At 42.0% G+C, this 19,257-nt stretch overlaps 1 protein-coding gene across 1 annotated transcript in view; it reads right to left on the bottom strand.

The window, feature by feature from the left end:
- Positions 1–13,154, bottom strand: part of snx9b (sorting nexin 9b) — a 132,787-nt gene extending 119,633 nt beyond the window's left edge. The window contains exon 1 of the mRNA XM_063056023.1: positions 12,828–13,154. Within this exon, the coding sequence (XP_062912093.1) occupies positions 12,828–12,839 (12 nt within the window). The 5' untranslated portion in view covers positions 12,840–13,154. The remainder of the gene's footprint in view (positions 1–12,827) is intronic.
- Positions 13,155–19,257: the final 6,103 nt, after the last annotated feature.

The following is a 19,257-nucleotide window of genomic DNA, read 5'->3' as shown; positions in this document are numbered from 1 at the left end:
ACCATTTACTCTTAATTTACCTGGTTTAAGTTACTATATGACGTAGTTACTAATAAAATAGTGTTTTGCTATCAGCAAAACCAGACTCCAGGTGTGTTCTATTGCTGCTGATACTTATACAGGGTTGCGAGTACGTGACACCGTCATACAAGCTTAAGTTAAAATTGTGAATATTTTAAGTTGCATTGTATTTTGAAATATTTATTGGAGAAAATCACACACATTAGAAATAGATTACTAATAAAAGCTGCTGAATAGTGAAACACACGAGATGCTGGAGGAATTCAGCAGGCCAGGCAGCATCTATGGAAAAGAGTAAACAGTTGATGTTTCGGTCCTTATGGAGGGTCTCGGCCCAAAACATCAACTGTTGACTTTTTTTCCCATAGATGCTGCCTGGCCTGCAGAGTTACTCTAGCATTTTGCATGTGTTGCTTGAATTTTCAGCATGTGCAGATTTTCTTATCTGTGCTGAGCAGTAATTATAGTTTATAACTTTAAAAACTGTTGCACAATATCATATCAGGGTACCTTGGAATGAAAATGATGCCTAAATAGCTTAATTTCTTGTCTGATCAATCATTACTAGAGACGGCTGCAAAACAGTTCTCTGTGGTGGAGGGAATTATTGGCACTAGCTGGTTAACTGCAAATGTGCGCTTCATAAGTTGCTGTGAGTTTCATGATGAGCAATGGCATGAAACTAGCAGTTTTGCTGATGTTACAACCACCAAATCTATGCATGATTTTCTGATCTAGCAGTGAGAACACTTGTATTGAGCCAAAATATATTGGAGTACATGCGCCTTTGAAAACTAACAGATCACATTTCTACTGTGCATCAGAAGTGTAAAAGTTACATGCAGATAATACAATTGTAGTTGTAGACTTTGTAAGGTTATGGCATTTCCACATCACAGAAAACAGGTTAACTTTTTAAAAATGTAAACTAGAGGAGTCAAGGTCAGGACTGTCCTCCTGTACTTCAAAATCTACAGCAAAAATAAAGGCACTTCATTTGGCAGTTTGAACTAACCTTTTGGACCCTATTAAAATAGTAAACGTTCATAGAATGAGGCATTGCTGAGGCAGTCGAGTGGCCCACTGTACCACTACAAACACTTCAAAAAGATACTCGGTCTCGCTCTTCTGCTCTTCCTAACAAGAAGTTTTCTTTATTCAACTATTTATTGAATTCCCTTACAAAATGTATTATTGAAGGTACATCTAACACCGTTTTTGGCTTTGCATTCCATTTCACAGTTCAATTTTCAAAGACAAGCCAATCTTTTCAGGTTCCAAGCACCATCATCTCTAACCCTGCCCCCACCACCCCAGACCTGGGACTCAACAACTCCCTTCATAACTGGATCCTTGACTTCCGACCAACAAACCACATCAGTAAGGTTAAGTAGCAGCACTTTCACCACAATTATTGTCAACACCAGACTACATCCTCAGCCCCTACTCTATTCCCGATACATCACGACTGCGTGGCCAGATTCTGTGCTAATTCCATCTACCAGCATCACTATAGTGTGCCATATCTCAAATAATGAGCCAGAGAACAGTAAGGAGATAGAGAGCCGAGTGACAGTTTCATGACAACCTTCCTAAATGTCAGCAAAACAGAATTAATCAGTAACTTTCAGGAAAGGGGTGGTGCATATTCTCCAGTTTACATCAATCAACCACATAGATGTCACAACCAAAAGGGCACCTTCACTCTCCTCAGACTGTTTGCCCCAATGATCTCACCTATTTTTATAAATGCACCATAGAAAATATCCTATCCGGATGCACCATAACTTTGTATGGCCACCTGCTCTGTCCAAGACTGCAAAAGACTGCAGAGTTGTGCAGCACACCAGAAAACCCAGCCTCCCTACCAAAAAGTCTTTATACTCCTATTGTTGCCTCGGTAAAGCAGCCAAAGCCCCAACTCCCACCAGATATCCCCTCTTCTCCACCCTCCCATTGGGCACAAGATACAAAAGCCTGAAAGTACCTACCATTAGGCTCAAGGACAACCCCTCTATTTATAAGGTAATTGATCCTAACCTGTGTATGATACGATGGAGTTTTGGCCTCACAATTAACTTTGTCCTAGCCTTGCACCTTATTGTCTGCCGACACCACCACTTCTCTGTAAGTTAAGACTATATTCCACATAATGTTTTGGTTTTCCCTTCATGCTACCTTGATCGTTAATGTGATGAAATGATCTGCATGGATGGCATGAGAAACAAAGTTTTCCACTGTACCTTGCTATATTTGAAAATAATAAACTCAATAATTAGCATTTTAAAGCTCCTTTAAGGAGCTCTGAGGAGAACAGCACCAACCTCATCTCTCCACCAGCTAAAGCTCCATTTCCACATCCCTTAAATGAATTAGGAAATATTATTTATTACTTCATAGGAGCCAGCTATACTTCCCCTCAACAAAACAACTCCACTGCATCCACTCTATCCTCTAGCAAATTATTTCCTCTCAAATATCCACGTCTCCACTTAGGTTTTTTTGCAACTTAACACAAAGGAGTAGTTTAATACAGACAAGTGTTATTTAAAAAAAAAACCCTCAGTCAAACCTGGAATGCAATAAATGCAATGGGAATCTCTGTGATAGGGTAAAATGAAGGTTGCCCTGGGGATTAACTATAAAGCAGGTCAACTGATCAACGGTTTAATAGCTATAGAGAGATCCTGGTCCTTTATTTATACAAGCTAATGAAATAAGGTCAACAGAGTGAGAATGCAGGTAAAGGAATGAAATGTTTTGAAATGCAGGGCTACAAGGCACGACTGGCCGATCAGGATATGCAAATTGGAAAGTAAAACTGAGCCACATCACAGATGGGTGACCCAGTCTGCTCTGATACAGACATACATCACTGTTCAAAAGTCTTAGGCACCACAGATTTGTTTTGTCTTCTGTATTATGACGTCAGTAAAAAAGAACAAATTTTAGACTTCCAAATATTTATTTTTCTTTTCAAATCTTTTTATTGTACATATAGGAAAAATAATGAGTACATCGAAGTAACAACACTTACAATGCCTCAAAAAAAAACCAACATCTTAAAGATTGAAAACAAAATTTTGTGATAACAAAAAAAACCTACTGAGCAGAAAAGTGAGAAAAAAAAGAGAACCCATTAGGAGTACAACCCCGGAGCCATGCGTCATACAAAAAGCTTCTAAAAATAAACATCAAACCGCCAGCAAGAAAAGAAAATATACTAAAAGAATTTACAAGCAAATTTTTTTTTTTAAATTTTGTTGAAGAAAGTAACATAATAAGTCAAAGCAACACACACAGAATGCTGGAAGAACTCAGCAGGCCAGGTAACATCTATGGAAAAGAGTAAACAGTCGACGTTCAGGTCAAGAGTAACACTTCAAGACCCTTCATCAGGACTAACTAATTGATGCTGCCTGGCCTGCTGAGTTTCTTCAGTATTTTGTGTGTGTTGTCTGGATTTCCATCATCTACAGATTTTCCCACCTTTGTGATACGAAGTAAAACTTTTCAAATAAAAACTTGATAACTTTGTAGGTATATATCCCAGTGTGAGATTAAACAAAGATAACAAACAAGATGCTAATGATCAATGACACAATGAGTTGAATGAACTGCAAGTGATTGACTGAAACAAACAGATGTAGAATGAATCAAACTGCGCGAAGGACAACCAAACTAAAAGGTGAGAGTGTGCAGATGTGACAATTTAACCTACAAATCATTAATTCTTACACCATAGCAAGAGTGAGCACAGCAACAAAACACAAGGTGGTCATCCTGCATCAGCAAGGTCTCTCCCAAGCAGAAATTTTACAGCAGACAGGAGTTTCAAGATGTACTGACCAAACTCTTCTGAAGTACAAAGAAACAGGCAAGGCTGAGGACCGGAAATGCAGTGGTCACCCAGGGAAACTGAGTGCAGCAGATGAGAGATGTATCAAACTGATGTCTCTTCTAAATTGGAAGTCGTCCAGCACCGTTAACAGCTCTGAACTCACAGAAACCACTGAAACACAAGAACATGCCTGTACAGTCCGAAGAAGTCTTATCAGAAGTGGTCTTCATGGGAAGAGTTGCTGCCAAAAAGCCATTCCTCCAACGTGGAAACAAAGCCAAGAGAGCTCACCTACACACAGTCAAAATTTGAAATTTTTGGCTCAAATAGGAGCTGTTTATCCGTAGAAGAGCTGGAAAATGCTACATGGATGAGTGTCTGCAGACAACAGTGAAGCACCACAGAGCTTCCTTGCAGATTTGGGGCTGCATTTCTGCAAATGGAGTTGGTAATCTGGTCAGAATTAATGGAATCCTTAATGCTGAGAAGTACAAACAAATTCTCATCCATCACGCAATACCATCAGGAAAGCATCTGATCGGTCCCAACTTCATTCTGCAGCAGGACAGACACACAGCCAAGGTCATAAAGAACTATGTCTCTTCAACAAAAGGAATGAAGAGTTCTGCAGCAGATGGTATGGCCTCCACAGAGCCTTGATCTCTAATTTGTTGAGCTTGTCTGGGATTACCTGAAAACAGAAGCAAGTGAGCGAGCCCAAGTCTACAGAACTATGGGAAGTTTTCACAAGATGTTTGGAACAACTTACCAGATGACATGTACCTAACAGAACGGATGTAGTTTTAAAGGCAAAGGGTAGTCACAACAAATATCGATTTAGTTCAGTTGTTTTTTTACTGTTTACTGCTCTTTATCGTAAATTTTTTTGATGTTTAGAAACTGCATTTCATTATTTTTGAAAGCATCTTTGCTATATGGAATTATTTTTACATGTGCCTAAGACTTTTGCATAGTACTGCAGTGTTACTCAGTTTTGTAGAATTCAAAGTTGAATGTAGAAGGCCGCAACATGTCCAGATGGAGATGAGATGCAGTCCCTTAAGTTTACAGTGAGCCCATGCAGGAGTCCACAGACTAATAGGTCAGAGTGAGAGTGGGATGGAGAATTTAAATGATAAGAAACTCAAGGACATCCTTGAAGACTGAACCCACGTGCTCTACAATGTGATCACCCAATCTACATTTTCTTTCTCCACTGGAGTCGAGGCCACATTTATGAATGCTACATGCAGTTCTCTAGATTGGAAGAAGTGCAGTTGAACTACTGCTTCACCTGGAAGGATGACTGGATCCCTGGATGGTAGAAAGAGGTACACTGCATTGTATATGGTTGAAAGGAAAAGTATTGCAAAGGGAATAGTTAGTGGAGATGAAAGAGAAGACCAAAGATTTTTGAAGGGAAATGCGGGAAGAGGAAGCAGAGGGGAGGACAGTGGAATCTCATTCAATGTTCTAGAAATGGTGATTAGTGCATTGAGTGCAGAGGCTGGTGGGATGGAAAGTGAAAGCCATTGGAATTCTATCCTTGATCCATCCAGAAGGAAAAAAGGGTCCTCTTTACGGGTGTCCCCCACTTTTCGAACGTTCGCTTTACGAAACCTCGCTGTTACGAAAGACCTACATTAGTTACCTGTTTTCGTGAACAGAAGGTGTTTTCACTGTTACGAAAAAAGCAGCGCACACTCCAAGCAGCCGCTTCTCCCCGGGAACGGCATTCTCGCCAGCATTGCTTAAATACGTGCCTGTGAGCATCCGTTAGCAAGATGAGCTCTAAGGTATCGGAAAAGCCTAAAAGAACTCGTAAGGGTGTTGCACTTAGCGTAAAACTAGACATAATTAAGCATTTCGATCGTGGTGAACGAAGCAAGGACAAAGTGAGTTTGGCTAGTGGAAGTTGACAAAGCTGATGTTGAAGAGGTTTTGGCATCACATGACCAAGAACTGATAGACAAAGAGCTGATGCAATTGGAAGAGGAAAGGATAACAATCAAAACCGAATGCAGTAGCGAACGGACCGAAAGTGAAGTCGTCCAGGAACTGAACGTGAGGCAACTGCGTGAGATTTTCGCTGCAATGATAAAGTACAACTTTAATTTTGAAAGGGTACATCGGTTTAGGGCATATTTGCAAGATGGTTTACAAAGAACTGTATGGTAGAAAAATGTGCGAGGCTAGCAGTCAAGCATAATGTCGTTTTTCAAGGCTTCCACATCAGCCACAGCAGACAACGAACCTCGATCTTCGACATTGAGGCAGGCAGACATAGAAGAAGATGACCTGCCTGCCCTGATCGACGACGAGATGACACCCCAGTGGTCCAACCCCCAGGCCGCAGACAGATACCGATTCGCGGAGAATGCAGTGGTAGCCGGGAGGCAACCAGCACGTCTTTAAGAAAAAAGCCGAAATAAACAAGCAAATTAATTAGGTGCCGCCCGGCACATAAATGTCAGCCCAGATCAGAAGCGATTGCCGGTTTCACTTGTTCTATGCAATCAGCAATATGTGTTATTTGGTATGATTTGGCAGCGTCATAGCTTAAAGGTTACGGGAGAGAGTGATTTTGCCAAGAGTGCTTGTGCGAGATTTTCTGACAATAGCACTTGCGCCGTGTTTTGCCAAGAGCGCTTGTGTGAGATTTTTGCTACGGAGAACAGTGCAGGCAATCGTTGTAGAGAAGTATTTCTAATTTATATAGGCTGTGAATTTATCACATTATTCCTGCTTTTACGATATGTTACTGTTATTTTAGGTTTTATATGTTATTTGGCATGATTTGGTAGGTTATTTTTGGGACTGCAAACGCTCACAAATTTTTCCCATATAAATAAATGGTAATTGCTTCTTCGCTTTATGACATTCCAGCTTACGAACCGTTTCACAGGAACGCTCTACCTACGGATGGAGAGGGAAACCTGTACTGCTGTATCACTTAGTGGCCAGTGTGAAAACTAACCGCTACTACCACTTTATCTTGTGACAAGCAGTCACATACTCTTTTAACTCTGCAGCCTCAAATTTTGCTGAAAAGGCTAAAGTGAAATACTTCCTCAATGAATTTTGAAAACTTATATAATACTGATTGATATATGATCAACCTTCTGTTACTTCAAAGAATTCACTAAAGTTAGTCACATCTGATTTGCTTTTAGAAGGATGTACTAATGTACATTTATTTACCAATATTTCTAAGAGCTACTTAATTTCGCTTTGGGCACGTCCAGCAAGGTTTCTCAACCTTGATATTCTTGGTATTCTAGATTATATTTGGCAGTCTCAACACTTCCTCAACCACTTTTTAAAACAGCAAAATAATATTTGCATATCTCTAATCTTCTACCACTAAATACTCAAGACAACTAAAAATGTTTGGAATATTGTTAGCAGAGTTTCCATCAAAGCTGTACCTCATACACATCAGGTGACTTGGTCAATCTCAATATTGTTGTCCTCTCAAGTAACAGCATTTTATTTTTGTTATTTGTCATCTCTAGAAGATTAAACGTAACATGAAAATAAATGGTGATTATTCTGTCCTTAACCATGATCCTGCTTCCTCAAGTAGAGATGATTTTATGTTAAGACCATAAGACATAGGAGCAGGATTAGGCCATTTGCCCCAACAAGTCTGCTACGCCTTTCAATCATGGCTGATCCTTTTTTTGCCCTCCTCAGCCCCACTCCCTGGCCTTCTCCCCAAAACCTTTGACGCTGTGTCCAATCAATTTCTCCACATTTTAAATGGATGCCCCTCTATCCTGAGGCTGTGCCCTCTTGTCCTAGATTCCTCCATCATGGGAAACATCCTTTCCACATCTACTCTATCTCGGCCTTTCGACATTTGAAAGATCTCAATGAGATCCCCCCTCGCCCTTCTAAATTCCAGCAAGTACAGGCCCAGAGCCATCAAACATTCCTTGTATGATAACCCTTTCATTCCCAGAATCATCCTTGTGAACCCCTCTGAACCATCTCCAATGCCAGCACTTCCTTTCGTAGATAAGGAGCCCAAAACTGTTCACAATACTCAAGGTAAGACCTCACCAGTGCCTTATAAAGCCTTAGCATCAAATCCCTACTCTTGTATTCTAGACTTCTTGAAATCAATGCTAACATTGCATTTGCCTTCCTCACCACTGACACAACCTGCAAGTTAACCTTTAGCGTGTTCTGTCCAAGTCCCATTGCATCTCAGGTTTTTTGGATTTTCTCCCCATTTAGAAAATAGTCTGCACATTTACTTCTACTACCAAAGTGCATGACCATGCATATTCCAACATTGTATTTCATTTGCCACTCTCTTGCCCATTCTCCTAATCTGTCCAACTCCCTCTGCTGCCTACCTGTTTCTTCAACCCTACCTGCTGCTCCACCAATCTTTGTATCATTTGCAAACTTGGCATCAAAGCCAACTATTCCAGCAGCTAAATTGATACACAGCATAAAAAGAAATGGTCCCAACACCAGTGCCTGCGGAACACCACTACTCACTGGCAGCCAACCAGAAAAGGATCCTTTTATCCCACTCACTGCCCCTACCAACCAGTCAAAGCACTAACCATGCCAATAGTTTTCCTGTAATACCTTGGGCTCTTAACTTGGTAAGCAGCCTCATGCGTGGGATCTTGTTGAAGGCCTTCTGAAAGTCCAAATATACAACAACCACTGCATCCCCTTTATCTACCCTACTGTAATTGCCTCAAAGAATTCCAACAGGTTCATCAGGCAAGATTTTCCCTGAAGGAAACCATACCGACTTTGTCCTAAGTGTCACCAAGTACTCCATAACCTCATCCTGAACAACTGAATTCAACATCTTCCCAACCACTGAGATTAGGCTAACTGGTCTATAACTTCCTTTCTTAAAGAGTGGAGTGACATTTGCAATTTTTTCAGTCCTCTGGTACCATGCCAGAGTCCAATGATTTTTTTTTGAACGATCATTACTAATGCCTCCACAATCTCTACTGCTACCTCTTTCAGAACTTTCGGGGGCATTTCACTTATATTTTTTTAAACATAGCTTGAAAAAGCTTTTACTATCCACTTTAATTTTGTTTGCTAGCTTGCTTTCATATTTCATCTTTTCCCTCCTGATGATTATTTTAGTTGCTCTCTGTAGGGTTTTAAAAGCTTCCCAATCCTCTGCCTTCCCACTAATTTTTGATTTGTTGTATGCCCTCTCTTTTGCTTTGACTTTAGCTTTGACTTCCCTTTTCAGCCACAGTTGTACTATTTTACCATCTGAGTATTTGTTTTTGGAAATCATCTATCCTGTATCTTCCTTATTCTCCCCCAGAAACTCACGCCATTGCTGCTCAGCTATTATCCCTGGCAACATCTCCTTCCAATTTACTTTGGCCAACTCCCCTCTCACACTGCTGTAATTTCCCTTACTTCACTGAAATACTGCTACGTTAGATTTTACTTTCTCCCCATTAATTTTCAAGTTGAACTCAATCAAATTGTGATCACTGGCTCCTAAGGGTTCTTCTACCTTAAGCTCCCTAATCCACCTCCGGTTCATTACACAATAACCAATCCAGTATAGCTGATCGCCTAGTAGGCTCTATTGACAAACTGCTCTAAAAAGCCATCTTATATGCCTTCAACAAAATCTCTCTTTTGAGATCCATTACCAACTTGATTTTCCCTCTTGACTTGCATGCTGAAATCTCCTATGACTAACATAACATTGCCCTTCTGACACACCTTTTCTGTTTCCTGTTGTACCTGTGGTCCACATCCCAACTACTGTTGGGAGGCCTGTATATAACTGCCATCAGGGTCATTTTACCTTTGCAGTTTTTTTACTCAAGTCACAAACATTCAATGCCTTCCAAACCTATGTCACATATTTCTGCTGATTTGATGCCATTCTTTACCAGCAAAGCCATGCCGCCCCCTCTGCTGGCCTTCCTATCACTCCAATGCAACATGTAACCTTGGACATTCAGTTCCCAACTACAACCATCCTTCAGCCATGATTCAGTGATGGGCACATCATGATACCTGACAATCTGTAAAAGTGCAACAAGATCATCCACCTTATTTCTTATACTCTGTGCATTGAGATATAACACTTTGAGTACTGTATTTGCTACCCTTTTTGATTCTGCATCCCAAATATACTGATACTCACCCTACTGGCTGAAATATGTCCTATCAATTGCCTGCCCTTCCTGACTGTCTGACTGCATGCTATCTTTGCTTTTTTTTTTTAAAACCATCCGTCCATTCTCCACCATTCAGGAGACAGCTCATGGGTAGTCTTCCATTATCAGCTCATCTTTTTTTGGCTGCTCTCTAGCTGTCCAACTTCCTCTTCCAGATCCCCCCTTGTAGTTGCAGCTACACATTTAGAAGGCCCCAAAGAGTTTAAGAAAAAGTGCAACTACTCTATCCTTTGCATCAAGTGAAAGCACATTTGTTCTGAAGGGAGTAATTCAACACTTAGATTGTTACTTGATATCAAACTTATTATCTGCAAGTAGAATCTACAATTATATACAAAATCAATTCTGCATTTTCTGTCCATGTATGAAAATTCTTTGTTACAATGGAGGAGCTGCCTATAAAAGTTAAATAAATCTGACGCACAGCGCGCACGGCCACTTGGATGGTGATGTCTGTTATTTGTCAAGTAGGGTACCATGCACAATTCTGATTTGATGGAGACAGACGTGAGAGTATGGAGGAACATTTGGAGAAACTTCTGAAATGCCCGCTTCGCTGCTGCTGTTACTGTATGGTCCGGAATCTCCAGAGAAGGCTCCGAATCCTCGGCTTTGCTTGTTTTGGCGGCCAGGCGAGGTCGAAGGCGCTCAGCAGAGGATGGCTCTCAGGAGGCTATATCGGAGGGGCTGGTTGGAGGCTTGAAGTTTTCGGACGGATGGACCAGTGTCGGCTGCTTCCAATGCATCGGCAGTTGTCGGTGCCTGGAGGTTTATGGCAGGGAGTTTCTCCCTTTGCCGCCTGCTATCGGGGACTCGGGAGTCGTTTGACTCGGGACTTGGAGAGATTTTTTTTATCGTGCCCATGGTCTGTTCTTTATCAAATTATGGTATTGTTTTGCACTGCTGTAACTATATGTTATGATTATGTGGTTCTGTCAGTGTTAGTCTTTGGTTTGTCCTGTTTTTCTGTGATCACTCTGGAGGAACATTGTATCATTTCTTAATGCATGCATTTCTAAATGACAATAAATGAGGACTAAGTGTTCTCATAATCTAAAAATTTATAGGATGCCTTTAAATGCACATAGCAAAATGAATGTAATAGTTTATGAATTGTTATATTTAAATGATGCCAGCATTGTTACTTGTTAGCCATGATGAACGTGATTACACTCTTAATTGCCTAAATTTTTGAGTACAGTATAACTGCAGAGTTGTGAACAAACAATCTAAGCAACACTCTGTGCTCCATCATCAAAAGGACCGGCTTTGAACAAAAGGTTTGACTAAGATCATATCAAACTTCTTGGTGACTGAGTAGCATAGACATCCCTGCAGAATTTGAAAAGAATAAATGAAATTTTCATTTTTGTCGTAGATAATGTCTGCCATCAAAACCATCAGAAAATAAGTTACTTACAAATATACTTTCTGTAAAGTGATAATAAAATTTACTAAAACATACAAAATGCTGGAGAAACTCAGCAGGCCAGGCAGCATCAATGGAAAAGAGCAAACAGGAAGAAATACTAATAGGTGATATGTGGCCATTGTAGTGGGTCTGAGTGAGCACTTCCATTGAAGGGAGAGTTCAGTGAAACCCTCGCCCACTCCTCCCCTTTTGATCCCTGCTGACTCTTCAACCATGTGCTCACCCAGACCTGCTACGAAGGCCACATATCACCTAACACCTTGTATTCCCTCCTCCCCTCTCCCCACCTTCTTACTCTGATTTCTTGTCTTTTCTCTCCACTCCCGATGAAGGGTCTCAGCCCGAAATGTTGACTGTTGAAATGTTGACTCATTTCCATAGATAGTGCCTAGCCTGCTGAGTTCCTCCAGCATTTTGTGTGTGTTGCTTGGATTTCCAGCATCTGCATATTTTCTCTTGTTTATACAATTTATTATGATCCAAGCTTTTAATTTCCTTAATTTGTTCAGGCTGCTTGATGACATCACTGCTCCTGACAACAGAGGTAACAATGCCAGATTTAAAACTCATAAAACTCATGAGAAACTAGACCTTGAGGTTTGATTTCTTTTAGATAAACATAGCTTCCTCCCTTTGCTACTCGACATAAAATCTCTGAGTGAGCCAAATTAGATAACATTGTAGCTAAACCACAGGCTTTGGGCTTTGAAGCAGATTAAAAGTAATAAAGACATTATTGACAAGAGAATACCTGCACCAATGCTGAGTACTACCTCCAAAATACTTTTAAACCAAAACTGCAAAAAGTCATTATCGGTTTTTCGTCAGTGCAGGAGCATGAGTCATTATGTTTTTTTAAAGCAAGTCATGTGAAAACTCCACATTTTCATAGACTCCAGGGCAGCAGATCGAGTCGACTCTGAAGTCACCGTTTCAGCACATCGCAGGATATATTTTCCAGACACACCCGATTTCATTTCACGCAACTCCACTTTAGCCCTGGCTCCGCGGGAAGTCTTCGTGAATGTGTGCCTAAACAGGGCCCGAAGTGAAATCAGCCCCGTTTCCCTGGTTATCCGGCTGGTGTAGGAGAGCCCCCTCCTCCGCCAGCGCCGCACTTCCAGCTCGACAGCTGGAAGTTCCAGCTCTTGTTCGAATCACCTACTGCCTCTCTCCTCATTCGGAGCGGTGGGAGAACATTCCCGAACGTCGGCCGGTTGGGGAGAGGGGGGGATCGAGGGAAGCCGGCACGATTCGCTGTTCGGGCTGGGGATCCGGGGCCAAGATTACGACCCCCACCCCCGGGGCGTGTTCCCCCATCCCTCCTCCGCCTTACCTTCGTCGCCATCTCGTCGCTCTGTTCTTTGTGCTGGTTTCACTTCCCTGGCCGCCGCAGCCGTACCTTTTAGTCTTCCCGGGCCAGCCGGACAAAGTTTTAATACATCACCTAACGCTGATGGCCTTTGACCCGAGCAGCCTCCGATTTACACAACTTCCTACACAGTTTCCACACAAGCCAAATTGCAGGCTCTGCTCGGCCTGGCCGCGGAGGATGCGCGCCGCCGCCGCCGCCTCTCGGCGTCTCCTCCCACCTCCACTGCTTCTGCTTTGCTAATAGAAACATAAAACATTGCACATCCGAAGCACCAAACGAAAACAGATTCGGTTGTTAAATGTGGCGCAGGGATCGGGTAGGCCCAGCAAATTATTTCTTCATTAGATCCTCGGGACCGTGGACTAGGGAGGTCGGCACAGCTGAGGGGTGGGTGGGAGATGGGGCAGCTGAGGCTCGGCGACACAGTTGGGGCGGGCGGGAGTGAAGTGAAGGTTAGGACCATCTGACGGATGATAGATTTAGAGGGCTGAAGCGTCTCAGAATGGAGGGATTCAGTAGTGGGAGTGGTCTTTTGGACGCATGGTCTTGGGATATTGGGACCGTGCAAAATCATAATATGGGGGGAGTATGCTCAGAGAGAGAGAGGATACCCTTCAGCTAAATGGGTATTCTGCCTGCTGCTAAATGTACGCGTGGTAAGAGTCCCAATCGGTGTTGGACACAGATTTGTTGATTTGCAAACTGACAGCTTCCCCATATAGCGACAAGTGTTACCCGCGGCAGAAATGGTGTCAAAATATTGGATAATAGATCTGAATTGTGGACGCTTAAATTTTATGTAGTTTGGGGGAAGAAATTCAAAATGAGTCCAGTAATCTATATTTTTCTGTTTGTGACAACTTAAAATAATGGCCCAGGTTTTACTGTGGTAGGGTCTCATTAGATCTTGCTCATCCAGACTTCAACGTTTTTAGTGGGGAGAAATATTGAAAGTGCTTACTTGTATGATTGCACCATGAAAAATCAGGTATCTGGCACCCAAAGGGAAGAAGGTAAACAATTGGTTAAGTAATAAGTGATTAAATGATCAATAAATTAACAGAACAAGGTTTAAGAAGAAAGTGTTGAATGGATAATTAATAGCAAATCAAGAACAAAAAGGCAAGTGAACAGCCTTAAGGATTGAATTGAAAATGATGTAACTTAGTATATTAAAATTGTTTAGATGTAATTAACAATTATTGTATTAATAATAGAGGGCATAGCCTCCTCACCATTGAGAACATCTTATAAGATGGTGCCTCGAGAAAGTAACATCCATCATTAGGACTCTCACCATCCAGAACATGCCCTTTTCCCATGACTACCAGCAGGAAGGAAGTACAGGAGCCTGAAGATGCACACTCAACATTTTAGGATCAGTTACTTCCCCTCCACCATCAGATCTCTGAACAGTCCACAAACACTACCTCATTATTTTGTTCTCTTTTTGCACTATTTATATTCTTCTTGTAACTTATATTGCATGGCCAAGTGGTTAAGGCATTGGACTAGCAACCTGAAGGTTGTGAGTTCGAGCCCCAGCCGAGGCAATGTGTTGTGTCCTTGAGCAAGGCACTTAATCACACATTGCTCTGTGACGACACTGGTGCCAAGCTTTATGGGTCCTAATGCCCTTCCCTTGGACCAACTGCTGATCTTCCATACAACTTTGCCCAGGCTTGCGCCCTGGAAAGTGCCAGGGGCAGATGTGTATGTTGTAAACTGATTCTGATTCTGATTCTGATTCTAATAAGAGTGATAGACCAGCTGAAATCCATAGCCTGCAATTTCTGAAAGATATAGAAACTGCAGGACATCTCCATGAGGTTTTTGTATGCAGGAAGACTTATCACCTTTTGAACCTATGCGAAGGGGTACTTTGAACTTCTGCTGGACTCACAACAGAGTACAGTTTGTTTCATGGATTTCAAGTGATAGGACAAGGTCATGATTTAGCCAGGGGGATATTGGGAAGTCTTAAGTCTGTAACAATTCAAAAAGTAGGAAGGAGCAACCAATGGAGAAGGGCCTTTTGGTATTGAATACCTCCAAGGATGACAACATGCTGAAGCGTCAGGCTGCTGTTTATTACAGAGCAGTATTCAACACAATCATACCCTCATTTCTAATCAACAATCTCCAAAGTTGGGCCTCTGTACCTGCTCTTCAACTCGATCCTTGGCCTCCTCATCGTGAAACCATAGTGCGGATTGGAAATAACACCTTCTCGCTAACAACACTGGTACACCTCTAGGATGTGTGCTTAGACCATTGCTGTACTCTCTCTACACCCACAACTGTGGCTAGGCACAGCTGAAACACCATTTATAAATTTGCTGATGACACAACTATGGTTGGCAGAATTTCTGATGGTAACAAGAAATTTCAGATGGAGCAAGATAGATCAGTGGTGTCACAACAACCTTGCACTCACCGTCAGTAAGACCAAGAAATTGATTGTGGACTTCAGGAAGGGGAAATTAAGGGAACACACACCAATCCTCATCAAAGGATTGGCAGTTTCAAAGTCTTGGGTGTCAACATCTCTGAAGATTCAAGATTGTTTAATGTCATTTCCCATACATAAGTGTAAGGAGAACAAAATAATTGTTACTCCAGATCCAATGCAGTACATAAAACACAAAAGATAAAGAACACAAGAATAATACTAAAAAATACACAATAAATATGAATACATTAGATAGCATATACATATAAATTAATTGATCAAAGTGACGGTAGTCTGTACATAAGGAGACTGATGGGATATAATAAAGCAGTGGTGGAGTTAGTGGGTGCCAGTGTTGATCAGCCTTACTGCTTGGGGAAAGTGACAGTTTTTGAGTCTGGTGGTCCTGGTGTGGGTGCTGGATAGCTTCCTTCCTGCTGGGAGTGAGACAAACAGTCCATGAACAGGGTGGGTAGGACCTTCATGATGCCACTGGCACTTTTCTGTATATATACCTTTGATGGCAGGTGGGCTTTTGCCAGTGAGCTGTTGGCAGTTTTGAGTATCTGTTGTAGAGCCTTCTTGTCTGCTGTGGTGCAGTTTCAGTGGCCAGCAGTAATGCAGATTGTTAGGATACACTCTACTGCACATCTGTAGATAGAATGATGTGAGTATGGACATGCAAAGTCCAGTTCTGTTTTATTGTGTAGGACATTTTCTGGAGCTATGAGTGTTTATTTGTGATGCGCGCTCCCAGGAGTCTGAAATTGCTTGCAATATCCATCGCTGTGCTGCCAATATGGGGGTGGGGAAGTCTTGCAAGTTCCCCTTAAGTCTATAACCATCTCTTTTGCCTTGTTGACATTAAGAAAGAGGTTATTTGCCTAGCACTAGGCCTCAAGTTCTTCCACCTCATTTCTTTAGGCCATCTCATAGTTGTTGGTGATATGCCCCATCAATGTATCATCAGCGAATTTGACAATGTGATTGCTTGGCTCTTTGACTGTGCAGTCATGTGTGAGCAGAGCATACAAAAAATGGGCTCAGCACACAGCCCTGGGGGGCATGCACCCAAATTGAGGCTGATGGGGAGGGAGGAGCAGTTGAACATCATGTCTATCTGAGGTTGGTTTGTCAGGAAGACCAACGCCCAATTGCACAGTAGTGTATTTAGACTGAGGAGTAGGAGTTTGTTCACCAAGCTTTTTTGGGTAATAGTAACGAATGACGAATTGAAATCTAGAAACAGCATTCTGATGTATGTGTCCTTGTTTTCTAGGTGTGTCAGGGCCAGGTGCACGACAGAAAGAGGACTGGGTCGAGACAACAGAGACTTTTGGAGAAGAGGAGTTTGGTGAGTAATACCGTTCCGTCTGACTGGAAGTGCACTGAGAGCGGTAAGCATAAAGGAGTTGGGTGCTTACTGTTCTGGTTAACAACAGATGGTGCAATCTGGGGCATATTACGATCGAGGAACGTGCTTGCAGACTGGATAGTGAACTTTTTACTGTTGGACTTCGGCCACATTCCACCGTGATACAACACTTGGCGGCACGAGAGATCGTTCCTGCCTGTGGCCATCAAACATGCAGCTCCTCCCGTGGAGGGTCAGACACCCTGAGCCAATAGACTGGTCCTGGACTTATTTTCCATCTGGCATAGTTTGCATTTTGTTGTTTGATTGTTGGGGGTTTTTGTATTGCTATATTTACACTCTATTGGTTGGTGCGGCTGTAATGAAACCAAATTTCTCTCGGGATTAATAAAGTATATCTATCTATCTATCTAAGATGCTATGTCATCTGTTGTAGTGTGGTTCTGTCAGTAAGCATATTGGTGGTTGTCCAATGTGGCAGGAATGGAGTTTTTGATTTGTGCGATTTATCAGCCATGCAACGCACTTCATGATGATTGGCATGGAATGCATAGGGTTTCTCCAGGTGCCTTGGTTTTCTCCCATAGTTCAAAGATCTACCGGTTAGTAGGTTAATTGGTCATTGTAAATTTTCCTGTGATTAGGTTAGGGTTAAATTGGGGATTGTCAGGAATCGCTGGGCGGCGCGGCTCCAAAGGCAAGAAGGGTCGATTCTGTGCTGCATTTCTAAAATAAAATAATTAAATTTCATTAGGAATATGAGGAGACAAGGTACGTCACCAAAGACTCTCCCAAATTTCTACTGCTGTACTGTGGAGAGCATTCTATCTGGTTGCCTCACCATCTGGGATGGAGGGGTCACTACAAAAGATCAGAAGAAGATGCAGTAAGTTGTAAATTCAACCAGCTCCATAATGGACATTACCCTCCGCAGCAACAAGGACACCTTCAAAAGGTGATGCCACAAGAAGGCCACATCCATCATCAAGGACCACCATCGTGCAGGATATACCTTCTTCTTATTGCTACCATCAAGGAGGAGGTACAGGAGCCTAAAGACACACACACAGCGTTTCAGGAACAGCTTCTTCCCCTCCACCATCAGATGCCTGAATGAACATTGAACCCTCAAACACTACCTCAATATTTCTATTGCTCTCTTTTTGCACAACTTAAGTTACTATCACTGCTACCACAAAACAATATATGTTAATGATATTAAACAACATTCTGATTCTATTCCCAAAACAGGAACTGTGAGGATGTTTTTCAAGCCACCAACATAAATGCACCATGATATCAGGGGTTGGAGTTTTTTTTTAAATAATAATTTACGGGGTGTGGAGATTGCATATTTATTTCCTTGAGAAAGTTTGGTGAGCCAAAATTTAGAACAGTTGCAGTCAGTCTGAAGATATCCCCACAGAGCTGTTGGGACAGCATGATAGAATTTAGATTTAATGACAATAGCGTGTTTTCCAGGTCAGGAATATGTGTAAATTCCAGAGGGAATCATGCTGGATCCTTTGCACTTGCCTTACTTGGCCTTCCAGGTGATGGAAATGATAGGTTTGTGGAAGCACTGGCAAGCTGTGCAATGCATTTACTTCAGGGTTTGCTCTGCACTAACAGTATAGGGTAGAAATGATTAGGGAAAGTGGAGAATACTCCATCAAAATCTTGGTTTGTGCCCTATGCATGGTGCAAACTGTGGCGAGTCACTGGGGACAGGATGATCAGCCTTTATCCTACTCTTCATGGCACTGGTCTAGTTGAGTTAACGGTCAATGGTGACATCAGGATGTTTTTGATTGTGGGGGATAAATAATGACTGATAAATGACAATCCGTCATCTTGGCCAGAGATGATCATTGCTTGGCTATTTTGTCATGGACGTGTTATTGCCACATATCAGTTCAAGATTTAGTGATGCCCAGGTCTTTCTGCTTAGTGACGATGGCTCCTTTATTTTGCAATCTCCAGACATGCTGTCTTAGGACATTATAAGTGCAGCACAACAGATAGTAGGGTTGAGGGCAAAAAAGATGTTACAACAAATAAGACTGAAAAGAAGGACAACAAAGGGCAGGCTAATAAACATGCTGAGATTAATGGGCTGAAATATTTTTATTTCGACGCTAGGGATATTATGCATAGGAGGATAAAGTTAGAGCCTGGATCAGAACATGGAATTACAGAGACCTGGTTGCAGGAGGGACAGGACTGGCAGCTGGGTTTTGTTGTTTTAGATGTGATAGAAAGTGGGTTAAGAGAAGTGTTGGGCTTGCACTACTGATAAGGGAGAATTTTACAGCAGTGTTCAGAGAGGATACAGTGAAGAGTTCTTCAACAGAGGCAATTTGGATTGAGCCCCAAAATAAGAAAGGTGCATACAATTATGCTGATGGGGTAATACCATGCATACAACCCTCCCCCCACCAATAGTCATGCAGAAGTGGAGGAAATGACATGTGGACAGATTCTGGAATGGTGCATTTTGGGAACTTTAACTCCCCTGATATTGATTGGAACTTCCTTAATACAAGAGGTTTAGATGAGACAGG

This window comes from Mobula hypostoma, chromosome 8 (genome assembly GCF_963921235.1).
Source record: "Mobula hypostoma chromosome 8, sMobHyp1.1, whole genome shotgun sequence".
NCBI classification, from domain to species: domain Eukaryota; kingdom Metazoa; phylum Chordata; class Chondrichthyes; order Myliobatiformes; family Myliobatidae; genus Mobula; species Mobula hypostoma.
Note: the sequence above shows the minus strand (reverse complement) of the source record. Positions and strands in the feature narration are given on the sequence as shown.